Source organism: Spinacia oleracea, chromosome 4 (assembly GCF_020520425.1).
Source record: "Spinacia oleracea cultivar Varoflay chromosome 4, BTI_SOV_V1, whole genome shotgun sequence".
In the NCBI taxonomy this organism is placed as follows: domain Eukaryota; kingdom Viridiplantae; phylum Streptophyta; class Magnoliopsida; order Caryophyllales; family Amaranthaceae; genus Spinacia; species Spinacia oleracea.
This window is the reverse complement of record NC_079490.1, coordinates 21,897,945-21,924,224: the sequence shown is the minus strand read 5'-3', so window position 1 is coordinate 21,924,224 and position 26,280 is coordinate 21,897,945. Positions and strand designations below refer to the sequence as shown.

Below are 26,280 nucleotides of genomic sequence, written 5' to 3'. Positions count from 1 at the left end.
CCGAATTCACCTGCACAAGAGCAAAGTTACTAGCCTCGGGGGTGTTTCCGAGGAAAGCCCCTCCGATGCCTAAGTAAGAATGATGCTCGGATTCTAGAGAGAAGTTCTCTAGAAGAGTAGTCTTAAGGCGGTAAATTGGACGTACCTTGAGGTGTGAGCCTTGGCGGCCTATTTATAGTGTTTGCATAATAAATGCCCATAGGTCATTTATTACTATTGGGCCTTGGGCCTTAATGGATGGCTGAATAGCCACTGGTGGGTTCGATGTTGTTGTTTAGAGCCATTGGGCTTTGGACTTAGTGGCCCAATTGAGAGTCAATTGGGAGCCCAAACAGATATTATGTTTAGGACACACAGAGGGAGTAATCTTAGGTTCAAACGTCAAAGAAATACGAAGTGCTTCGTATGAATGTTGACTTGGGAAACGACTTAAAAGACTATAAATCCAGGATAGCCACACCCTCAATTTGGAAAGCACAGAAAAGTAGCAGTTGAGTTGTAAGCCACCAAAAACACCCATTTTTAAGCTAGGTTGATGGAATTGGGCAAGTATAGTGTCGGGTGGGATGGACTGGTAGCGTTGGCCGAACAAGGTCATGTAGAGCACATCCTACGAATCTTGGAAAAAGATCTAAACCTCATGTACACCACTAACATGGTAAGAGAAACTGTTGTTCATGTGGTGGTAAGAGCTGGAAATGCATTCACTGTAACTAAGTTGTTAAAGTTCAAGGGAAGTGATCAGCTTAAGGAGAAGGTGTTGCTTAAACAAAATGTAGATGGCGACACGGCCTTGCACCTTGCCATTAAGCTCAAGCATATGGAGGTAGCTTACCAGTTGGTGGATTGGAATATCACCTGGATGCAGAAATGGATGTATAATTTATTGAACAATGATGGACTTTCCCCAGTGGACCTCGCTAAGGAGGCTGTGTGGTTTCTGCCGAGACAGGAAGTACTATCCGCAGTAGCGTATGCTGATATGAGAGTATCAAGGATGGACATTGAATTAGAGGAGTTGTATAAGGTGAAATGGATTGAGGGTACCCCTAGGGGTATAAGGGGTGCTTTTTCAAAGGCCTCTGCAAATGGAATCATCAAAACAATGCATATAGAGTTGGAACTTGATAGAAAAGGAGGGAATTTACTCCATATTGCAGCAAGATTAGGTAAACTTGATGTACTAAAGTTGCTGATCAAGTTTATGAGTAACTCTGAGTTAGCTACTTTGCCTATTGAAAGGAACAAAAATGGTTATACTGCCTTGCACCTTGCCCTTATCGGAAAGCATGAGGCCATTGCACTCTGCTTGATAAAGGCGGCACCCAAGGCCACCGCTTACTTGCTGAACCAAGATGGACAGTCGCCACTATTTTGGGCAATTGAAAGAAGGTACAAAGCGCATTTTCCAGCTAATGCCAGGAACTGCCATTGACTCGTCCATAAGACAACGTCTGCTTATGGCTAAAGAGGCGTCAGTCATACACGCTGCTGTAAGATCTAAGAATCTAGGTATGAATGACTTCTTTTCATTTACTCTGATCTGCCTCTAACAAATGATGGATGCCTTGTTATTTGATTATGATTACTATTCTTTTCTTTTGTTGAGTAATCAGGCATATTGGAAAGAGTAATGAAGGAATTACCCGATTCTATTGACTCACAAAACGAAAAAGGATGGAAGCCACTATCATATGCAGCATCTGAAGGTTGCATAGAAGAAGTTCGCTTCTACCTGAACAACTTTCCACATTCAGCTAAGAAAGTCGATAGAGATGGCTCCTTACCAATACAAAAGGCACTTGGTGCAGGTCATATTCAAATATTAAATTTGCTGGTCAAGTTTATGAATAGGTCTGAGTTACCTAGTTTTCTACTTGAAAGGAACATAGATGGTGATACTGCCTTGCACCTTGCCCTTATGGGCAAGTGTGAAGATGTTGCACTCAATTTCATAGAGTTGGCACCGCTATATTGGGCAATTGAAAGAGGGTACAATAACATGGTGAGGCGCATCTTCCAACTAATTCCGGGGACTAGGATTGACTCATCAATAAAAAAGAGTCTGCTAAGGGCTACAAAGGCGTCAGTTGTACACGCTGCTGTAAGATCTAGGAATTTGGGTACGACTCTTTTTCTTATGTACTCTAATTAGCCTCTGAACAACTGATGCATGCTTATTTGTTTTGCCTAGAAAACTTTATTACATACATGATTATAACTTCAATCTTTTCTTTTCGATCTTTTGTTGAGTACTAAATCAGGCATATTGGAAAAAATAATGAAGGAATTACCTGATTCTATCGACTCAATAAATGAAGAAGGATGGAAGCCACTATCATATGCAGCATCTAAAGGTTACCTAGAAGAAGTTCTGTTAAGATATGTTAAGATATTAGATATTATTCTGTGAATATTCTGTAGAGTCCTAACTATGGTAAGTTACCTAATGTGTACCTAGGGTTTAGGTAACTGAGTTGTACTATATATACGTGTGTTATTAATGAGAATGATACGAGATTACACAATATTTGACATGGTATCAAGAGCCTAGGTTAAAAACCCTAGATTTTTTTTCCGCACGAGTTTGAGAGAGTTTGAGAACAGCGAATTCCTTCGCTTGTTGAGTACTGCGTTCTGAGGAGTTACGAATTCCTAGGGCATAACAATGGGTAATGACGAGGAGCCACCACAAAAGACAATCGCCGCCGCCGTCGATCTGGACTACTATCTTGGGTCAGGTGACGGCCCCGGTATTGTCATCACCCCTGTAAAACTTCGAGGAGCGTCGAACTACGATGAGTGGGCCAAAGCGGTTCGTCGCTCGATGATTTCAAAATTCAAATTTGGTTTTCTTGATGGGTCTGTGAAGGAGCCCATTACGGACGAGACGAAGATGAAACATTGGATTGCGGTCAATTCGATGGTGGTGTCTTGGATCACAAACACCATTGACGAGAGTTTGCGTTCGAATCTGGAGGACTTTGATATTGCTCACGAGTTGTGGAGTCATTTGAGGACGCGGTACTGCGTCGTGTCGGGCACCAGGGTCTGCCATATTAAGATGGCTCTGAGTGGTTGCAAGCAGGGCACGTCTGAGGGCGTCATGGAGTACTATGGCCGCTTGTCGAAGGTATGGAAGGAGTACGTACAGTATGCACGAGTTCCCAGGTGTGTATGTGCGGGTTGTACGTGTAATATAGCGAAGCAGGTGGGGGACATTCACGATGAAGATCGTCTGCACTATTTCCTAATTGGCCTGGATGATCACTATGAAGCCATTCGTGCACAACTGTTAGCACGATCGCCGTTGCCAGGACTCGACGAGGCGTACCAGACGGTTATGAATACCGAGACCATGCGCGCCAAGGCTGCGAGAGGTCCGGAGAGTGTCATGGCGTTCAAGGTCGAGACTAAGGCTCGGTCGAGGTCGGGAGATGTCAGTGGCAGATTTTGTGGTCATTGCAATCGTGAGGGTCATGAGGAAGAAACTTGTTATCAGCTGATTGGATTTCCTGAATGGTGGGATGAGAAGAAACGAGGTGGACGAGGGCCTGGTCGAGGAGGCAGGACGTCGATTAGAGGAGGCAGAGTAGCTCGTGGGGCAGCGTCGTCGACCAGTGGTGTCGCTCGTGCCAATGCCGTGAGCAATGCCACAGGAGGGGCGACAACCACTGTGACGAGTGGAGACGGATCGCAGGGTGCAGTGACGACAACCAATCATGAGCTTGTTGGGGTGACGAAGGAGCAAGTCCAGCAAATAGTTGACATCTTGTCACGACCTTCAAACAAGTTGCAAGGTAATCTTGATTTACGATGGATTGTTGACAGTGGGGCATCACGTCATGTGACGGGTGATATTTCAATCCTGAGAAATATCAAGACATCAAGAAATCAACAGGTTGTGTTGCCGGACGGTCAACCTGCAAATTCAAACCAATATGGTTCGGTGGTCTTGGAGGATGGTTTCGTGCTCGATAATGTTCTATTTGTGCCTAAATTGAACTGCAATTTAATTTTTGTAACTCAATTAAGTGACGAATTACATTGTGCTGCTCAATTTACTAACAAAATGTGTGTTCTTCAGGACCGCTCGACGAGGATGGTGATTGGCGTAGGTGATCGACAGGAAGGACTATATTTTTTCCGTGGGGCTCCAAAGGTTCGTGTGCTAGCAGTGGAGTGTGTGGTCGACTTGTGGCATCAACGGATGGGGCATCCGTCGGAAAAAGTGTTGCAGTTACTTCCTCATGTGAGTCATACGATTAGGAAGAATAAAACAATTTGTGATGTATGTCCGCGGGCGAGACAATGTAGGGAGAGTTTTCCAGTTAGTGTTAGTCGTGCTAGTCGCACATTTGAATTGGTTCATCTTGATTTATGGGGACCCTACAAGACTCCCTCGTCTTGTGGGGCAAAGTATTTTTTTACCATTGTTGGCGATTATTCTAGAGGTGTGTGGATTTATTTACTGAGTAATAAAATGGAAGTTGCATCGACATTTCTTAATTTTGTTGCCATGATTAAGTGTCAGTTTAATAGATCCCTTCGAGTAGTACGCAGTGATAATGGTACTGAATTCAATTGCTTACAAACTTATTTTCGTCAACATGGGATTCTGTTTGAGTCGTCGTGTGTTGGGACGCCTCAACAAAATGGGAGAGTCGAGAGAAAACACCAACATATTTTGAATGTTGGGAGGGCGTTACGTTTTCAAGGAAATCTTCCAATAACATTTTGGGGGGAATGTATTTTGGCCGCCTGTTACTTGATAAACCGTACACCTACCCCGATCCTTGACAATAAAACACCTTATGAGATGTTGTTTGGTAAACCACCATCGTATGTGCCTATCCGCGTGTTTGGGTGTCTGTGTTATGCATATAATCTCCGGTGTAAAGGGGATAAGTTTGAGTCTCGGAGTCGCCGATGTGTGTTTTTGGGTTATCCGTTTGGCAGGAAGGGATGGCAACTTTATGATCTAGAGACACATGAGTTCTTCGTCTCACGGGATGTCAAGTTTCATGAAGGGACGTTTCCTTTTGTAGATGAATCGGATGTGTTGCCACTGGTGCATGATGGTCATGGGGGGATTGACCATTAGAGTTTGGATGAGAGTGGGACTACGGGTCCTGAGACCGTGTCGTCGCCTGCAGGTGATACTGCTGGGGTGTCGCCGCCTACAGGTGATACTGAGGGAGTGTTGTCGCATCCGGGAGCTGATGAGGGGGTGTCATTGACCAGTGGCGACGACAGGGGAGTGTCGTCGCCTGTGAGGGAGGAATAACAACATGAAACACCTAGTCGAGTGGATTCAGACGTCGTCTCCTCACAGACAGGTGTAGAGGAGACGACGGGTAGTGACGAGAGTGAGACAAGGCAGTGTGTGGAGGATACAGAGTTAGGAAGGGGGAAGCGTGCGAAGTTTCCGTCGACAAAGCTGAAAGACTGTGTGATACATACAATACGGGAAAAATATAGTACTTCCGACAAAACACCTACGGCGTCATCACTCTCAGGTACTCCTTATCCTATCACATATTTTGTTAATTATGAGCGTTTTTCGTCAAAGCACAGGCATTATATAGCAGCATTGCAAGAAGGACAAGTTCCTAAGAGTTTTAAACAAGCGATGCAGCATGAGGGGTGGCGTCAGGCAATGGCTGCTGAAATCGACGCGTTGGAGGAACAGGGGACATGGACGTTGGAAAATTTACCGGAAGGGAAGAAAGCACTGGGGAGTAAATGGGTGTATACTGAGAAGCGTGATGAGGATGGGAATTTGTTGAGACTGAAGGCTCGATTGGTATGTTTAGGGAATCATCAGGAGGAAGGGTTGGATTATAATGAGACATTTGCTACCGTCGCGAAGATGGCGACAGTTCGAACTTTCCTAGCTGTCGCAGCTGTCAAACAGTGGGACGTGCATCAGATGGACGTCCACAATGCGTTCTTGCACGGTGACTTGGAGGAAGAGATCTATATGAAGATTCCTCCTGGATTCCAGAAGAATCACTTTGACAAAGTGTGTCGAATGAGAAAGTCGTTGTATGGGTTGAAACAAGCACCTAGATGTTGGTTCCAGAAGTTGTCGACGGCATTGACGCACTATGGATTTCGACAGTCGCTGTCCGATTATTCGCTCTTTACTCTGTCTAAAGGTACGTTGCAGCTGAGTGTGCTCATTTATGTGGACGACATGATTATCGCAGGCAATAACAAGTTTGCGCTTGAGAGTTTTAAGGCATACTTGAAGGAGTGTTTTAAAATGAAAGACCTCGGGGCTCTGAAGTACTTCCTTGGGTTAGAGGTGGCACGAAGTAGTCAAGGGTTCTATGTATGTCAGAGAAAATATGCCCTCGACATCATCTCAGAGGCCGGATTGTTGGGAGCAAAGCCTGTGGACTTTCCCATGGAACAAAATCATAGGTTGGCATTGGCAGACGGGCCAGACCTGTCGGACGGTGAGCAGTACAGGCGTCTGATCGGACGTCTGGTTTATTTGGCTGTCACGCGACCAGACGTTGCCTACTCTGTACATGTCCTATCTCAATTTATGCAAGCACCAAAGGAGGCACATTGGGAAGCAGCTTTGCGAGTAGTGAGATATTTGAAGAAGTGTCCGGGTCAAGGTATACTACTTCGGTCGGACAGTGCGTTGCAGTTGGAGGGGTGGTGCGACTCGGATTGGGCAGGGTGTCCAATGACGCGTCGGTCGGTGACTGGATGGTTTGTGTCACTTGGTATGTCGCCAGTTTCTTGGAAGACCAAGAAACAGCATACTGTTTCTCGGTCGTCTGCTGAGGCAGAATATCGATCGATGGCAGCTCTGACGTGTGAGTTGAAGTGGTTGAAACAACTACTACGCGACTTGGGGGTGACACACGACCAAGGCATGAGGATGTATTGCGACAGTCAGTCTGCGTTGCATATTGCACAGAATCCGGTGTTCCATGAAAGGACAAAACACATCGAGTCAGATTGTCATTTCATTCGAGATGCAATCAAGGAAGGGATCATCAGTCCGTCGTACGTGTCGACGAAGGTTCAGTTAGCAGATATCTTCACCAAAGCGTTGGGGAAGGCGCAATTTGAGTTTTTTTTGAACAAGATGGGCATTCGAGATCTACATGCTCCACCTTGAGGGGGGATGTTAAGATATGTTAAGATATTAGATATTATTCTGTGAATATTCTGTAGAGTCCTAACTATGGTAAGTTACCTAATGTGTACCTAGGGTTTAGGTAACTGAGTTGTACTATATATACGTGTGTTATTAATGAGAATGATACGAGATTACACAATATTTGACAAGTTCGCTACCTCCTGAACAATTTTCCGGATTCTGCAAAGAAATGTGATAGAGATGGCTCCTCACCAATACACAAGGCAGTTGGTGCAGGCCATGTTCACATTGTGGATGAGTTTATATCATCTTGTCCCTCCACTATAAATGATGTTGACAAAATAGGTCAAAGCATTCTTCATATTGCTGTTAAATACAATAAAGCTGATGTTTTCGCTTACTTAAGAAGGAGGCATGATATCCAGAAGATGTTCAAACTGAAAGATAATGAAGGTACAACTTCCATGGATTTAGTTAGAAAGCTCGGGAATTTTTGAGACCTGACTTGTGTACTTCCATATCATTTTGCAAATGCTCTTTGTCTATAGGGTAAAATGGTTTCGAAAGAACTTGACGTTTCAATTTTCAAAGGGCACATTGCTACCATATCATTATGACGTTTCATATTTATGATGCATGGGGGTATGTCGTATGTTCCCTTAGAAAGGAATTAAAGTAACAGTTCTATTTTTGAAGGGATAAAGTAACAGATATTAATAGTATAATAATAGGGAATGACAGTAGTATAGTTTATGTTGTACTTCTTATTTCTTATTCATTATTCATTATTAATTACTTATTATTTATTACTTATTATTTATTATTTATTTATTTGTTTCAGTAATATTAAGTTAAGTTAAGTTAAGTTCAGTTTAGTTTAGTTAATAAAATTAAAAATTACTCTGAGATATCTAAATCTGCTAATTTGCTTTAAATAAATGAAAATTTAACTTACTATTGCAGACTTCTTAACCGCGACCACCGTTATCATCTTTGTTACATGGGAAGATAAACACGTTTCCAAAGAGTTTAAGTGGGTTGTGGGGACACCACAATTTTATGACAACTAGGTTAGGATCCGTATAATACACGGATGTTAATAAAATTGTTTATGGAGTATTATTAATTACTCGTAAACAATAATTTTATTGAGAAATGTTTCAGTTTCGTTTACCTCTAAATAACCGGTCCAAAAACTACATGGCTTCAACAAACATTGCTCATTACTCAAGCTTATTAGAGTTAGATTCTCAACTACCTATTTAAAAAGCTAAAAATTAAATAATGAAAGACATACTCACGTTGATTTTGTTGCTCTAAGGAAACAAAAGTGACATTTCCAGAGTCGTCCACAAAGGTCGTATCCTCCGAACATCCAATTGTAAAACTCGTTTGATGATTTGAATCAACGATCTAGCGAGATTCTCCCCCATGTTCAACATTGAGGTGTCTGGTGTTCCTTGCTCAGTCCACAGACGATTAAATGGTGGTGGGATAAAGATCTTGAACCAACTCGAAAATGAACAGCCAATTTATGTCCAACAGCAAAAACAACATCTCTCTCTTCAACTCGTCAATCTTCGTACAACTCAATACCATATCAAGAACATAAAAACCGATTTTATTTCTAATCTTCTCTAAATAATTTGAAATATAATCTAAATTTGAGAATTTGATAACGGTAACTGTAAATTGGTTTGGAAAAGGATGAGAACTAAATATATGGCCAATAGTATCTTCAAGTTTCAAACTAAGATTGGGATTAGACTTAATTATTTCTCGATCAGAAATATATATTTGTCAATTAAACATAACAAACAAATTAAAAATTACTTTGGGATATCTAAATCTGCTAATTAATTTGTTTTAAATAAATGAAAATTTAACTTACTATTGCAGATTTCTTAACCGCGACCACCGTTATCATCTTTGTTGCACTGGAAGGTAAACAGGTTTCCGAAGAGTTTAAGTGGGTTAGGATCCGTATGATACATGGATGTTAATAAAATTGTTTACAGAGAATTATTAATTACTCGTAAACATTAATTTATAGAGAAATATTTTTATTGAAATAAATTTTTTTTGTATTTGTTATGTATGGTTGACAAAATATGAGATAATTAACTATAACGACATAGTAAAAATTTAAATTGTGTAAAATATAATTAGTTTAAATTTGTCAATATTAATTAAACATGGTATACATTGTATTATGTACGTACAAAACCCATATAGACGTTATTTTCACTTTTTTCGGGGAAAAATTGAAGAAATATTATGTTTAAGAAATATAAGAGTTAGTAATTTTTTTTTTACCATGACTCATTTTTTTTAAGGCACTTAAACTTTGAGCCCAAATTAGATACGTACTTGATGTAACTTATAATCTATATTGTATTAAAATATAATTTGAGCCTAGGTTAAGACTCCTATAGTAGATTAAAATCTATATAGTCTCTTGATTGTAATATTTAGCATATATTTTTAAGTTTAGGTTAGAACTCATATAAAATATGTGTGGTTGATTATATTATTTAAATTAACATAAGATTATAGAATTTATAGTTTTTTTGTTATAATTTTTCTTGTGTATTCATAATTATCACTCAATCGTTCCATAATGATGTTCCAATTTAAAATTTTGATACTATTTAATATTAAAGAGAATCGATAAATTATTTCCAATACATAAGATAAATATAATATGGTAAATCTTATTGATTCATTTCAATGAGTACTTTGAAAATATCAAAATTTTATATTTTTTTTTGCTAATGTATAACTAGAGATATAAATGATACAAATTGTGCATTGGAAAAATGAAAAGTACACATTATAACATAATTATGGAGCGGAGGGAGTGGTTGTGCACTTACTTTGGCAAGTCAAGCGTTGTAGGATAAGTGGTTGGAAAGAGAGTCTCCATAAGAGCAAACGATGCGAGTGAGGATGCATAGGCGTTTTCTGTGCAAAATGTCATCAATTATTTGAATGTTGATAGATCTGCAACTATTGCATCTTCAATTGATGCAATTAAAAAAATGACCAAGTTTAGAAGTAAGCTGAAAAGATGTGAATATTCTGGATAGACAAATATTATCTCATTCTATTCTGATTAACCCTAAGGTTTACTTGACCATGCACATCAAATATAAATATAAAACAGTCATTTTTTTATTGTAGCATGTTATCGCAGCATAGGTAAAATCCTAAACCTACTTTCCCAAAACCATAAGTGACAATACTGACAATAATCCTTTCGCTCTACTTCCCCTTTCCATCCTGGTTAGCAGAATACCAGAAATCTTGTCCCTCTACTGCATATATGTGCTTGACCATATCAATGCTAAAACCCTTAAGCTGCCGACAATAGGTATAACTTGTTGGAAGTTCTTATTGGGAAATACAAAAGAAAAGAGTGTAAAAATGTGAATAATATTTTTGTCCCACATTGAAAGAATCCCTCATTTCCTCTTTACTTATATACTGGTTGAGTGTGTAACCCTTGCTTAAGAAAGTGTGAGAGTGGTATGGGTGAACATATAACACACGCGCCCCGGCCGGGTCAGGCTCGAGCCGTGGGATCTTGGAATGCGATGCGCAGGCGTGAGGTGGGTTTTGTGGGTTTTTGTTACCAGGAGGTTTGGTTGAAACGAATCTGTAAATGATTATGTAACCGTTGGTTAAATTAGTATTAATGGCAGCCGTTCCAGCTTCATTATGTTTCTGCCCGTTTTTACTGTTGTCATTCCCGTGGATTGATGATTTAATCAATCTTCTCCTTATTATTTAAACAAACGATAAAAAACACAGTTCTAGAAAAAATCAAACATATTCTTCCTCTCACAAATTGCTCTTGGTTTTTGGCATATGTTATGGCTTCATTCGGGTTTGTGAGTGCACACATATTTGGAAATATGTTAATCCTAGAGGGCAATCGCTTTTGTTCTGCTGCACCAGGAAGTATTACTAAAATGCAATATTGTTTCTTTGTAAGGATTGATGGTATATCTATATTTGTTGATTGTGTATTAATAGATGTTCATTGTAAAATGCAAGTTGTTGATGGTATGTTACATAGTCGTTGATGTATTACGAAAATGCAATGTTGACTGTACATAAGACTATGAGACCCACCAAAGTCACTTGTTGTACATGAGGCCCATTTAATGGCATGTACTTGAGGCCCACATTTCGAAAGTAGAAATAGTCGTATGTGGGCCTCAGGGGTTACCACGTATGATTAGAATGTACAGAGAAATGTCCAAAACAAGGAATTTAAGGTTGAAAGTAAAAGCTACGCCATACTGTTTCATAGACAATGAAAAAGAATTGAAATGGGATTAAAATACATCACCAGCCTTATGGTAACAAATAAATAGATTTGCCAAAAAAGAAAATAAACAAATAAATAGTGCAACATTTTGTACAAATCACCGCCAAAGTGCATATCAAGTTGCACCCAACATTTATATACAAAATAGAGTATGATTTGTAAAAGCCACAGAGCAAAGCAGAAACAGCCTCGACTATCACTGTTTGACAAGGGGCTGTGTGTTTTCCCAAAGCCATTGACTTGCTGAACCATCCAGCAATGGTGACACCTGCAGTAGTCAAGATGATACAACTCAATTAGTATATTCTGGACAAGTTTTCCCCCAAGGTTACATGCTTACTAGTTACTACTGCAAGTAACAATTTCATAAAAAGCTTCGTTCAAGGCGCATTACCTTTTGCCAAACTTGTTCATGATACTCATTAACCCAATCAACTTCTTCAGCAGACAGCAAAGATAAGTCCATCATTTTGCTCTGCACAATGCCATCACTAGACATTAGTTTCACAGCATATTTTGCTGATAATCTTTCTGAAGCATTTGTTTTCTGTATATATATTTCTTTGTTGCTTGTACTGGTTATTTATTAATATTGGGAAGAGGAAATAGACCACCCCCACCCCCCCCTAATAAAAAGGATAATAGTAACAAAAAGTGCCCTACATGCTTTAATACTTCTATTTGCTTCTTCATTTCCTACTTTTTTTTTTGCAACTTTTTTCATCTTTGGAGGGTGTTGGTGAGACCCAACTTTCAAAATGCACATGCTAACATTGCTAAGATGCCTGATGAAGACTACTTTTTTTAACCAGAAGAGTCAATCGACGACAGGACAAAATGCTGGTACAACACCCACTTCACAAAAACAATTAGAGAATGCCTGAACACTATCAGAAAATAAAAAATACTTGATAATGAAGAACCTCTACTCTTGTAATGGTAACAAAAGTTAATGGGATGACACCACACCACTCCCCATGGATTTGATAGGTTAAACCTCTAAGGCCCTATTTGGCAAAAGTAGTTGTCGTGTACCCGCTGTTTGATGTTAGCTATTAATGGTGCTCAAGCTATGTTAATTTTTAGCAATTACTTTCACCTTCATTAACTTGGTCTAAAGTGTCTAAACTCTTAAAGCTATTTAATAAAATGCTGCCAAGCTGCAGTACTATTCATTCAGAAGCATAGATTAATGAATGAAGAAATTCTAGTTTTAGGTAATATAAAGATGTTGGCATCGGTGAAATGAAACATGTTAATAATACTCATAAGCAAAAAAACTCAATATAGCAACACCTGAATAGGAACAAAAGTAAGCTTTTCGAATCCCAGATAATCAACACCTCCAAAGCGGTTTGGTGTAGCCATTTCTTTCACGGAAAGGAGGTTCTGCATGACAAAAATGACAAAATAAAGAATGACATTAGATGCATTTGATGTCTTTTACAAAATCCAAGTGAGAACTATAAGACAAAGATTCACAACAAATATAATCTTCTAGATGAAGTTTGAGGCAAAAACAAATACCACTATGACCTCCATGAGAGATATAAAATGATTCACTTTTGGGTTTGAAATCAAAGATGTAAATAAGAAAGATGATCAATAAGACAACAGAAGACTCTAATTATGTGCATGTGCTATCCTTAATCAGCAGCAAACATTACAGAGTACTCGAGAAAAGAGATCCACTGCCATAATCTTGTAGGCTCAAGAAAAGTAAAATATAACAGACCACATAACTCCTTTTTTGGTAATCACAAGTCACCTACTTCTTATTTCAAAGATAAGTTTTAGGTTTCTGTTGAAAGCTTCTATAACAGACTGCTGTCTTCTCCTTACCGCGAACTTATAGTTTAGAGGATAGCTTGGTTTAGTTTAGAAGCTTGGTTTAGTTTAGAAAATTTTAGGGAGGGAAAATCAAACAAGTGCAGTTAAGTTCAGAAATGTGTTAACAATACAAGTGTTATTTCAGGTAAAAAGAACTACTAATTAGAGAAGACTAGAAGGTTGTAGAAGAGATTTAGGTAGGAGATCAATGTAAATCAAGCTTGTACTAACATCAGTACACCTTATTCGAGAAGGCTTCACGATCCTTAAAAGATCCGGAATAGAGAAGTCTCTAAAGCATAAAGAAGATAAATAAAATGTAAATCATTTTCATACTAACAATAGAGAGAGAATGAAGGCAAAGATAAAGCCTTAGTTGGGGGGGAAATATGACATAAGAGGCAGTGCAATGCCATGTCAGATATGCATCAAAAGAACCAACAATACATAACATGCAACTCTAGCTAAGATAGAACAGGACCTCAATGCGAATTCCAAATGCATGATCTTCATAATACCCAGGCTCATTGCTAACAATCATGCCTTTCTGCAAGGATGTCATATTTCCAAATCGAAAACTAATACTTTGAGGGCCTTCATGAACATTTAATGCAGCTCCTACTCCATGGCCAGTCCCTGAACATAAAAAGGTACCATCCTTATAGCATCATAGTAAGCTTGTCACCACAAGGAGAGGAAACAGTACATGCTTATAATCGGTAAAACAACCAGAGAAATAAAAGGGGAATGTAACAGAAGTACCATGGCGGTAATCAAGTCCAATTTTCCAAAGAGAAGAACGCGCAAAGGCATCCAAAACAAAGCCAGGTGTATTTTCGGGGAATACAGCCTGATCAAGAGCTATATGGCCCTGCAACCAAATTTATGACATCATTCATCAATGACTGCAGACTTGGTATTAGTCAATTAACAAAAATTACAGAACATGACCTTCATAAAATTGGAATCGCTAATATGACCTTTCATTGGAATCTGGGCATAGACAAACTTATGAAGGCTCTTGGACTGTTACTTTACTCCAGTTTTCTATTTCTCGCAATAGTTTATTCCTTTTTTTTCAGTTAAGTATGGATTTATGATAGGAGGATGATATTCTTTCATCAATTCATCCCGAAAAAACTTGGTGAAATTTACAAACAGGAAAGGAAAAAATATCACCATTATTCGCACTGCTTAGTCAAGAGCTTGCATCTGTCTATCATACAAATACAATTCATTCATAATTCCTTGGTAATTGTTTGGTTTATTCATTTATGAGGGGCCTAAGAAATGGCAGGCAATTAAGTACTACTAATCTACTATAACACATGTCTACACCAAGTAAGCATATTTGTTTGTCTCATAAGAGATTATGGGGTTTGGAAAATATTTAGCACCTGTAAAACACGAGTGAAACACTCCTTTTCTCTAGCTGTAGGTTCACCAAAATGAACTGTTCTTGTTATGTCTGTTGTACCGTCAATATATTGTGCGCCACTGTCAAGCAAGAAGAGTTTTTTAGGATCTACAACGCTGCAACTATCTGGTTCTGGTTTGTAATGTATAATTGCACCATTCGGACCAGAACCTGAAAATCATTCGGCATGCAATTAGTAAGTCGATAAAGCATTTTTTATTGGCAGGACAGTATAAATAAATTGAGTGAGTAAAAAGGTAGCATTAATTAGCCCTACACCATTAGTAATTTACAATATTCTTGTTAGCCAAACAATTGATGAAATGATGCTAGTCCTAGCAAATGTTCCTTACTTCCAATGCCAAGAAGCATAGGGTGACCCGTTCATTTATGTTTGATGAAACTTTCAGGGGACCAAAATATTAGAAATCAAGAGGATTTTTTTTGTGAGACTTTCAGGATACGGGAAACAAGATTTATATTTCACAAGGACAAGCTTCCTTGAGATTAATTGGGAATTGAATGACATAGATAAAGATAGCAAGATAAGATGATTCTTGTTCCTGTAATAATATTAGCATATCATCCACTTTCTTTTCAGATGAAAGAAGCTCCCTCATGCTACACAAAAAGGAAATTATATGGTTACAAGGCAACATGTCAAACATGTCAGCACCAGCAAGTGAACAGAATCACAAATGTAAGCACTTATGTAATTTATGTCACTAGTAGAAGCTTGTCTAAATGGTAACCTAATTGCCCTCATGAGTTGAAAGTTGAAACAATCACAACAAAAAAAAGTAATGAAGTTCAGCCTAGATTACAAACAAACTGAGAGGGCAACCCTTTCATGACGCACTTCATAAAAATATTCCAGAAAATCACCAAAAATATAGCCAGTTATACAAAGTACAACAGGTGGCTGCAAATTTCATGCTTCCGATCCTAGCTTGAAAGTTAGTCACATATCCTTGTTGACATTAGAACATAAAAATTCAAAGCCAGAAGCACAAAATTGCACCATAGTCAAGTCAGTCAACCTTTCCTAGAAGTTCTTGAGCATTTATAACACAACATGTGATCTGATTCAGGCTTTTGCTTTGCCATGTTCCTTGGCATGTTTGGATGATCGAAGACACGACAGTGTTCTTAGAAGAAGTACCACTTTGACATCAATCTCCCAAGAAATACTAGCTTAAGTATGTAACTTTTTATTGTGTATGTTATGATAGAAGTATAGAACAGTACTACTCTACTGCCACTTCAAAAAAATTATGTTCGTAAAAGAAAAATTCTTGCACCACAAATTAATAAAAATGTTTATAATCTAGTAGCAACAATTCTCAAATTCCAGTAAGCTCGTTTATTTTGAGGCACGTCCACATCTGGCACTTTGTGTTCATCACAATTACTTGATTTGGAAATATACTAAAATACTTGGTTAAAGCTGACTGGAAAAGATAAACTGTCAATGGTCAAAAGAGCAAATGAGTGGTACCACTTATAGTATCAAAACTGGTATCCACAAAACCATCTTGCTTGGAACGAAACTGAAGAAGTTTGTCTGCCACTTCCACCTCTGTCAATGTCGCACCCTGGTGAATTTCAGTTTCCAGCCAAGACCAGAATTGTGCTAGGGCAGCTGCATCCCTACAAATAAACATTACTGATGTCAACCAAAAAGAAAGTTACTCAGTTGTGCTCTCAACACATTTCTAACCCTTCCACCTCACACACATGAAAGTTGAAACCACTAAAAAGAAAAGCAAGGAGGATGGATAGCAGAGGAAAAAGAAAACAAAATGAATATGAAAGATCATCGTCTCTAAAGTTGCATATTAGCAAGAACCTGAATATTTAACTGCGTGCACTTGTGATTTAATCGTGGAGAGTCTAAAAAGCACCCTTTACCCTCTCCCACTTCACCCCCCTTAAAGAAATGTCGGTATAAAAAAGGTGATCAGAGAATGAAATGATATGCAACAATGCATTTCCATGTACTGATGAACATGTGATATTGTGGTGTGTCTATGCATAATTATTTAGAAAATAAAAGGCACTCGAATACCTTAAATGAGAATTGCGCATCCCTTCTATTTCAGCATGATTTTTTAGTGCCTTTGCCATGGATATGGGGGAATTTCTATACACAGCAGCGGCTCCATTAACTCCACCATTAGATCTACCATATGACTTAGACTTATGTTCCTTTTTGTTATTGGAAGTTGACTTAAAAGTGTTGACAATTGCAGCATTTACAGCCTCTCTGTCGATCAGAAGATGAGCTCCTTCAACTGCCAAGCTGTAGAAGAAGAAAGAAACCTCAAGACACCAATATAAAACTACAATGCAAAATCCAACAACCAACTGTCATGTTACAACTGCTATAATAAAAGCTGTCTTGCACATGTTTTTAGATTTAATACTCTATTTCATATAGTAAGAAACCAATTTGGTTCGAGTCCATAGCTACCATATCAAAATAGGAAGGTCCAGAATACAGATCACACAATTTATCTAACAATATAAACCTCTACTGGAAGCAAATAAGATCATAAGACAATTGTAGTAGCACACCCACATTTTAAATAAGTTAAGTATGTGGAGATAAGAAATATGTGTGTGCATTGAACAGGTTACTGCTGACCGCATCTATCTACGTACTCCACATATACAATAAAATCTCATGACTCTCAGACATTTAAAGAGGAGGAAATTATTTAAAGAAAACACACAGATATACATTAACATTTTAAGTCTATATCTAACATATGCAATCTTACTTTTCAACTGCATTCAAGATTGAATCATAAGGTCTCAACTCTACGCCAGCATTCTGCAAGTACTCCATCACTTCTGATGTGATTTTACTTTCATCAATAAATAGCTTGGACTGATCACTCTCCACAACCAAATATGCATACATAACAGGAGAATGGGGAATATCACTTCCTCTCTACAATACAAAAATTACAAAATATTAAGCACAAAATATGCTAAATCTTACATAGTATGCATCTAGGCTCCTATACAGCCCTGTAACAGAATCACTACAAATTTTAAACTCTCAAAATAAAGCAGCTGGAGTAGGGTTGAGAATCTCACCAAATTGAGCAACCAAGCAATTTCATCAAGCTTGGTGATCACTATAGCAGAACAACCATCATTTGAAAGCTGGGTTCTCAACCAAGATAGCTTTGATGACACGTCTACTCCTGCATATTTCAATTCGTGCAACCTCACAGGCTTGCTTGGAGGTTTTGGCCTTGACCCCTTCCACGTTTCATCTATAAGATTGGTCTTGGACAGAAGAACTAACTCATGGTTCTTCTTGGATATATCCTCTCTGAGTTCTTCAGCAGCATCAAAGGAAAAAAGGAACTGTTCCCTTCACATAACCAAGATGTAGTATCATGAAAGGCCAATATAATATGTTAACCATGACATACAAAATGGAAAGAGAAGTAAACAAGACAACACGAAAAGGAAAAGAGAAATGTTAAATACAAAATACTAAGTACAATCGTAAAAGCTAAACAAAAGGGATTTTAACCTCAACGCCAGAACCATACAATTTAGCAAGCAAAAAATGCCAATTTAGCAAATGATGCAAACACAATTCTTGTTGAAACATAAAGAAATAGATGAGTTCCTCAGCATAGCAAAAGTCATCAACTGAAATCAATCACATCATAAATTGGCCTTACAGGATCAATGCCAACTCTGGAGCCAGGAGGAAGCACGTCATTAAGCCACTCGGACAGAGTGGGAACACCCATATTACCAGCGCGCATTAGTATCCAATCAGAGCTCAGTTGCTTTTCAGCCTGATTATGACACAAAAGAAGGTTGAAATTATGACATAAGACCAAAACAAAATCATTTACATAGCCTGCAAGGTAAAATGACACAAGCGACCACCAAGAATCGCTGCTAGATTAAGCATGTGATCTCGTTTAGTTAAGTTTTATACAAAGAATTGCAAGAATAGAACATGATGTAAGATTCCAAAATGTCTAATGGAGCACAAAATGAGGTAGTTGTTACTGTTGCTAGTTTACACCATCCATCCATCTAGATTTCTGAATTACTGCTATTCATGAAATTTAGAGAGACGATCTCCCCCCCTCCCAAAATAAATGACATAATATCCTTTCAGGTGGTAATGAAAAGTTGAGCAGTAAGACTCGAATGGTTGCGGACTCGGGTGCATGGTAGACCGGCAAAGTAAACCTGACCTGACCCAATTACCCAACCATTAATTGGATGACTCGAAATGAACCCGACTGAAATTAAATGTAGTTGAAATGGGTTGGTTTCCCACATAATTTTATTTTCATTAAAACCTAAATTGACCCAACCCGAATAAACCCGACCCAAACAACTGGTTTTCCACCTCTTGATATAAAAGTATCTATTAACAGAGAAAATTTTAGGGTGTTACAAACGGTAGCAAGAGCTATACGTTTCTAGTCCTAAAAATATTCTCTGTCAAAAATAATTTTGTTTTCGAAGTTTATGAAACAAAATTCTCTTTATAAAGGGTGGTTGAAGGGGATTTCAAGGAGAAGAATTAAGGTTTTTCTGGGTGAAGAGATATCTCAAACTTCCTTAATTCTCCCCAAATTCCTTCTCCTATTTCTTCGTTATGCTCTCGATTAGGAGGTACGAGACCCCCTTCCTACAATTCTCCCTGAATTCCATTTTCCTTCACTTCTTCCTCATCAAACTCCTCATCAGTTTCACCACCATGTTGTTTTGGTTATTAGGGATGAGGTGGACAGTCATTGGGTGAAGGTACCAACCATTTGTTTCCCATTCCGTATTTAGTGAAATTAGGGAATTCATCTCCTACCAGCATGTCAACATATTTTTCCTTGATTTATGCATATGGCGCCTCATTCGCAAGGTTATTTATAATTAGAGGTAATACAAATTCATCCTTTTTGGTAATATGATCCCTCAAATGAAGTCAATCAATAAATATTGAAATTAATTTTCATCGGAAAAAGCTTTAGGGTTTCTTGTGGATGCTTAGTTAGCACTCCCAAACTGTGATGATTAATGTTGTTAGTCATTGCACTATATCAAAAGAAAAACAAATTGACAAAATCCTAAAAACTTGTGACACAAAGGAAAATGATCACATTGTACACAATTCTTCACTTATAAAGCCTCTATAATTTCATTTAGGAGAGTACAACAAATTCCTTAATAAATTTCTTCATAATTTAAGTAGTGTTAGTAATCCCTAAAAGAAATAGGACTATTAAGATACCTTGTACCATACTTCTTTAATTATGATAACTTGTTGCATAAGTAAATTTCCTTACATCTTAGGATATAAATAATAGGCAAATAAAGTTCACAATGCACATAAGATTAATTGAGCACTTCACTTTGACACTTTAGTCACCTATATAATGCACATAATATATTTGATTTACATGCTTTATTCCCCTTTAACAACCCTTGTAAATAGAATTTTATTTCATAAACTTCGAAAACAAAATCATTTTGAGAAATACAATAAGTTTAGGACTAGAAACCTATAGGTGCGGCTACCATTCTGTAACAACCCAAATTCCTCTTTATTGTTGAACCAGCTGTTTAGATTGGAACTAAGATTGTTACCGGCATCTTGATTATTAATAGAAGAATCAATATGTTGGGGGTAAAAGGAAAGTTCAGAATTTCATCAGGAAAAAAAAACATCTGAACATTTTTATTCTCATACCTGCAGAAAATACCGCCCATCTGTCCACAAAGCTGCTTTATCCTCTGTGACAACAGCAGTTCCAGCACTCCCAGTAAAACCAGAAATATAGGCCCTCCGCATATAACACTCAGCAATAAACTCACTCTACAAGACAAAATCCAAGCAAGTGACAATTGAAAGATTAATACAAGTTCCATATGTGTACCACTATTAGCACCAATGGCAGCAAGAATCCATCTTTGCTCATAGCATACATGCAGCAGTGTATGAATTGTCACACTTGAGGCATTGCTTCCCAAGCACCAAGAAAGATCAGGCTGATAGAGTAATTGGGTACTAGCATTAATTTCACATCTGCAGTTTGTTTACAACTTTACACACATAACGTTCATTTTATTAATGTGTTTCACTGCGAGCCTCACACTTGTGCTTTGCACCAAGGCTATGAGACGCCTATTTTCAAGTGCCCCTTGCTCCTTGAGCTAGTTCAAACACTGATAATATGATATGAAGGCTGCTTCTGGGAACCTTAAATGTGTATTAAAAAATCTTCTTGATTTTCTTGTATCAATAAAATGGTGAAAAGGGGGAATAATAGAAAGCTCGATTTCAAGAACTTCAATGTTTAAAATAGAGCAATTAGCAAAACTCGGGGGGATAAAAATAATTACTTTTTATTTGTTTTAGATTGTTTAGTGACCTTTCAACTCCCCTGACTTGGCATTTTGGCAATATAACAACTTAGGACCAGTTTTCATTTTCGGGTTTTATAAATTTGAAAGCAATGTGATTTAGGGGGAATTGTGACCTTAAATTAGTCATATCCGTAATATAATCATGTTGATCTTGAAAATTGACAACAAAAAACTCGAAACTATTTTTAAAAGTTTGTGTTTTTATTTTTAGTTTTCTTAAAAAAAACCTATTGTCACTCTGTTACAATTTTCCCATTGAAAAGCAAAGTCATGAATTGTTTGGCAGCCTATATATAGATCAAAATTCATGAATTTAGTATGTGTGTAACCTAGAAAGAGAGTTACCTTCAACTCATAAACCCATGTCACAAGGGGATGTTATTTAGTAATACGATATTTCCGCTCTCTATCCCAGCCACTTCATAATTTCTTCCCCTTTCTCACCGAATCTTCTCCCAACAGAAATCATTTGCTTCTTATTTCTAGATTCAACATGGAATCTAATGATTGATCTTTTGACAATTACTAATGATAAAAACACTTGCCTCTCATCATATGTACATCTTTTACAGTGGGTTTGGACAGATAAATATGGAGGGGAAGAGAGGGAAGAGAGAAAAGGAGGGATTCAACTTCCCCTGTTTGGACACACTTATGGGGAGGGATGAGAAGAAAATTGAAGGGATCCATTTTCCCTTCCTTTTAATAAACCAAATCCTTCCGATGTTGAAAAGATTTGGAAGGAAAACGCAAGCTCACTCTTCCATCCCTCACCTCCCTTTCTTTTTTCTCTCTTCTTCCCTCCCCTCCCTTTCCTTCCAAAGTTGTTATCCAAACACACTGTCAATCACAATGGAAGTTTGTATTCTTATACTCCACATAACAACCCAAATAATACAAATAATTTGGTGTGATGTTGCCATTTTGCCAACACTATGCTTAATACTTGTTCTACCTAGTCATCCATCACATTCCATTGAGAACATTTATCACTCCCAACGAAACCGTCGAAACACAGCAAAAAACACGAAATCTAGTACATCAATCATTACAGTGCATTGAAGTGATTAAATCGTGGAAACGTATTCTAATTGCACTGGATCAATACCAATATTTTCTCCAAATCCCAAAAACTCAGAATACAGTATGAAAATTCAATAGTTCGAACTAAAAAGAAATCCAAGCAATTGAAAATATAGGACAATGACAAAATAGAGATGAAGAAATTGTGAAACCTGGTGAGCGTCCTGGGAAGGGATGATATAAGCATCAATACCAACGCCCGGCTTGCCGAAAAGCTCCCGTAAAGCTCGAAGCTTCTGGTCGTGATTTGCATGCGATTGCCTGAGTTTCCGGAGCTCCGACGAGGGTTTGGCGGTGAAGGAACTGCAACATTTGAGGATGGCGAAGGAGGTGCTATTTGGGGAAATTGTGGAAATTGAAGGAGAGAACTTCAATTTGTGGAAGATTGGGGAAGAGGAAAGAGAGAGAAAGCGGAAGTAGTTGGAGCGGAGGTGAGAGGAGTTGAGGACGAGCTTTGCTGAGGAGAGAGAAAGAGCTTCCATGGTTATGGTTATGGAGTGAGCAAGAACACACGGCAGCGTTTAAAAGCGCCTTCGACGTTAGCGTTTAAGTCATATAAAAATAAAAATAAAAATAAAAATAAAAGTAAATGTGCTAAAAATAATTTTTTATAATCCAAAATTTACGAGAAATAACTATTTAAAAGAAAAATTGTGAAGAAATACTTTAAATTAAAAAAATTGCGAGACACATCCAAAACTTATTTTCAGGCATTTACTCAAATATTCCGGCCATTGACCATTCAATTTTGCCAACCACACCCATTTTCCCTCCAATTTACCTCTTAAAAGCCAATCCCTTCACAAAAATAACCAAAAAAAAATTCTTTTACATTTCTCTTCTCTTTGTTCTTCTTCCCAAAAAACCATTTTTTTCCTACTCATATAAAATTGAAAAAATTGATGGTCCAAAGGTTGTTGTTTTCTCAATTCAATCATTCTTAGCTCCAACATAGTTCGACTATCTCATCTAGATTTTGGTAAGTTGCATCTATACCGGAACAATTGGCGCTAGAAAGAGGGACACAATAACACACTCTTGTGCCCCAGATCTCCAAGAGAGGAGTAGAGTTACTGTCAAATTTCAGTTGGTAGAAAAAAATTCCCACACTCGCAAAAAACTCCATTTTAATGTTTTAGTTTGCGAAGTTCAAAGTTGTGAAGGAAATAATGCCCTTGGTCCAAGTATAAATTTAATGTTAAGTCTAATAAATGCGGTTCAGTATTAATTAACAAGTTAATAATTCAGTGAGATCAAGTGAGCTGAATGCCTAGCTAGAGGTCGCTTCAGTTCAAGTGAAATTAATGACATTAATCCACAGCTTACTCTTGACTGAACCCGTAGGGTCACACAAATAGTACGTAAACGGATCAAGTATTTAATGGAATTAAATACTCCATCTATGGATATTCGGAATCGACGGATCTTGGTTTCAGTGGGAGCTGAGATCGTCAAAGGCAAGAAATGAATACTCCGGAAACGATGATATTGCCGGAAACGGAAATATGGATCGTATCGGAAAGGTAAATATTATCCAAGTCGTAGATGTTGCCGGAAACGGAAACATGGTACGTATCGGAAAATATTATCGGGAATGGAAATATTGCCGGAATCAGAAATATTACCGGAAACGGAAATATTGTCAGAATCGGAAATATTATCGGAATCGGAAAATAATTCCGGAAACGGAAATATTAAATATTTGTTCGAAACGGAAATTAATTCCGGAATCGGAAATATTAAATATTGTTCGTATCGGAAATAAATTCCGGAATCGGGAATTTAATCGGAAGCGCGTCGTACGAATTAGCATCGGACGAGACTTGCTAGTGTTAGGTTATGATACATATGACAATTCATAAATCATGCGGAAAAACCATAAAGCCAGGAAAGCATATTATTTACACATAATCATTTAGCATAGTTTAGATGCATACACTTTGTTGCGTGCCTTCCCTAGCTGCGCCCGAACCGAACAAGAACAAGTCTTTAGGACTCCAAGTGTCGTCCCTCCGTAGATAGTCCACAGCACGTCCGGATCCGCCTTAAGCTTGACCAACTAGGATTGCCCTTAAGGTACTTTAGAATTTTCGGCTAATGTAGGCAATTATATGACTGAATTTTTGCTCTCAAAAATCACTTTGAATACTTGAATACTCTATGCAAAATAATGACCCTAGGCCTTTATTTATAGAGGTATGGAAAGGGAATTGTAATCCTATTAGGATACGAATTAATTAAACTAGAATCCTAATAGAATTCTTATTTAATTAATTCATCCTTTTAGGTTTAGGAATTTAATCATATGTCGAAACCTGATAGCTTTAGGATTCGTATAGCACACAAACACACACACGCACGCACAGCAGCCCACGAGGGGCGCCATGCGCGCGCGCGCAGCCCGCGAGCTCGCAGCCCATTGCCACGAGGCCCATACGCTGCCGCAGCGTTGGCGCGCGCTGGGCCTGGCGCAGCCTTGGCTGGTGCGTTGTGGCGCGCTGGCTTGCTGGGCGATGGCCCGGCTTCGTGCTGGGCCTTCGTCTGGCAGGCCTCGTCCGATGCTAATTCGTACGATACGCTTCCGATTAATTTCCCGATTCCGGAATTCATTTCCGATACGAACAATATTTAATATTTCCGATTCCGGAATTAATTTCCGTTTCGAACAAATATTTAATATTTCCGTTTCCGGAATTATTTTCCGATTCCGATAATATTTCCGATTCTGACAATATTTCCGTTTCCGGCAATATTTCTGATTCCGGCAATATTTCCATTTCCGATAATATTTTCCGATACGTACCATGTTTCCGTTTCCGGCAACATCTACGACTTGGATAATATTTATATTTCCGATACGATCCATATTTCCGTTTCCGGCAATATCATCGTTTCCGGAGCATTCATTTCTTGCCTGTGACGATCTCAGCTCCCACTGAAACCAAGATCCGTCGATTCCAAATATCCATAGATGGAGTATTTAATGCCATTAAATACTTGATCCGTTTACGTACTATTTGTGTGACCCTACGGGTTCAGTCAAGAGTAAGCTGTGGATTAATATCATTAATTCCACTTGAACTGAAGCGGCCTCTAGCTAGGCATTCAGCTCACTTGATCTCACTGAATTATTAACTTGTTAATTAATACTGAACCGCACTTATTCGACTTAACATAGAATGCATACTTGGACCAAGGGCATTATTTCCTTCAGTCTCCCACTTGTCCTTAGGGACAAGTGTGCATTTCCTAATTCCTTTGTCACTCGATGCTTGCTCTTGAACATAAGGTAAGAGTTGTCATCCTTATTATGTCCAGAGGTGTTCCTCGGTTTCAGAGTTCAACTGATCAAATAAACAGATAATCATAGCCTATGATTCATCCGAGCACGGCCATGCATTTCACAGTTTCTAGCTCTCCGAGTGGCCTTGTACAACTTTTAAGCATCTCATCCCGATTTATGGGAGGACAATCCCAATCTTGCGATCTTGAGATTAGACTTCGTTTGATAGGTGATTACCTGAGCGTTGCCTTTATGGCCTCCTTTTACGGTGCGACGGTTGGTCAACGTCAAAGCAACCAGTTCTCAAACAAGTAATCTCAAATCACTCAGGTATTGAGGATTTAGTGTCTAATAATTTTAATGAAATTTACTTATGACAGATTTTCATCTCTTACAGTAAAGTTTCATAGGTCTTGTCCGATACTAGTCTTCCCAAAGTAAGTATCTATGCAAATGATTATGACATTGCCATGTCCACATAGTTCAAGAAACAGAACTACTAGTCATCTTGCATTCTAATCGTCTAACGTTTTCTATGCGTCCAATTTTATAGAAAACTCCGACTAGGGACCATTTTCAAACTTTGACATTCAAGTTCACTTGATAGACATTTCTTAGTCACAGGACTGGTCCTGACAGTCTATCTTGAATATATCGTCAAATTGAAGGGACTCATCATTTAATAAACCACAAATTAAATGGAAAAATGAATTCTTTTCATTTATTGTGAATGATTAACCAATAATGTTTTACAAAGATTTAAACTCTAAAACTTTAAAACATTAAACAGG

General features: G+C 38.2%; 3 protein-coding genes across 3 annotated transcripts; 2 read left to right on the top strand and 1 right to left on the bottom strand.

The window, feature by feature from the left end:
- Positions 1–440: 440 nt before the first annotated feature.
- On the top strand, positions 441–1,630 carry LOC130460076 (uncharacterized). Its single transcript, XM_056827731.1, has one exon. The coding sequence runs from the start codon at positions 536–538 to the stop codon at positions 1,433–1,435; it is 900 nt and encodes a 299-aa protein (XP_056683709.1). The 5' UTR covers positions 441–535; the 3' UTR covers positions 1,436–1,630.
- LOC130471386 (protein ACCELERATED CELL DEATH 6-like) lies at positions 1,461–7,623 on the top strand. The gene is made up of 5 exons (XM_056841462.1): positions 1,461–1,512; positions 1,617–2,104; positions 2,660–2,815; positions 5,105–5,186; positions 7,316–7,623. Exons 1-5 carry the CDS (start codon positions 1,461–1,463, stop codon positions 7,621–7,623), a joined length of 1,086 nt encoding a protein of 361 aa, XP_056697440.1.
- Positions 7,624–11,410: 3,787 nt separating this feature from the next.
- On the bottom strand, positions 11,411–22,754 carry LOC110798592 (aminopeptidase P2). The gene is made up of 13 exons (XM_022003779.2): positions 22,359–22,754; positions 20,447–20,572; positions 18,417–18,536; positions 17,815–18,090; positions 17,493–17,665; positions 16,778–17,011; positions 16,208–16,359; positions 14,690–14,880; positions 14,055–14,163; positions 13,774–13,928; positions 12,759–12,851; positions 11,857–11,937; positions 11,411–11,730 (listed from the first exon to the last, which is right to left on the bottom strand). Exons 1-13 carry the CDS (start codon positions 22,686–22,688, stop codon positions 11,659–11,661), a joined length of 2,112 nt encoding a protein of 703 aa, XP_021859471.1. The 5' UTR covers positions 22,689–22,754; the 3' UTR covers positions 11,411–11,658.
- Between the last annotated feature and the right edge of the window lie 3,526 nt (positions 22,755–26,280).

Excerpts from the sequence above, each read along its gene's own strand:
- LOC130460076 (XM_056827731.1), top strand. The coding sequence starts at position 536 with ATGGAATTGGGCAAGTATAGTGTCGGGTGGGATGGACTGGTAGCGTTG.
- LOC130471386 (XM_056841462.1), top strand. The coding sequence starts at position 1,461 with ATGGCTAAAGAGGCGTCAGTCATACACGCTGCTGTAAGATCTAAGAAT. Across the intron at positions 2,105-2,659 it reads CGTCAGTTGTACACGCTGCT|GGCATAACAATGGGTAATGA; the intron begins GTAAGATCTAGG and ends ACGAATTCCTAG. Across the intron at positions 5,187-7,315 it reads TGGGGTGTCGCCGCCTACAG|TTCGCTACCTCCTGAACAAT; the intron begins GTGATACTGAGG and ends ATATTTGACAAG.
- LOC110798592 (XM_022003779.2), bottom strand. The coding sequence starts at position 22,688 with ATGGAAGCTCTTTCTCTCTCCTCAGCAAAGCTCGTCCTCAACTCCTCT. Across the intron at positions 20,573-22,358 it reads CTTCCCAGGACGCTCACCAG|AGTGAGTTTATTGCTGAGTG; the intron begins GTTTCACAATTT and ends TTTGTCTTGTAG. Across the intron at positions 17,012-17,492 it reads ATCTTGAATGCAGTTGAAAA|CTTGGCAGTTGAAGGAGCTC; the intron begins GTAAGATTGCAT and ends CTTCTTCTACAG.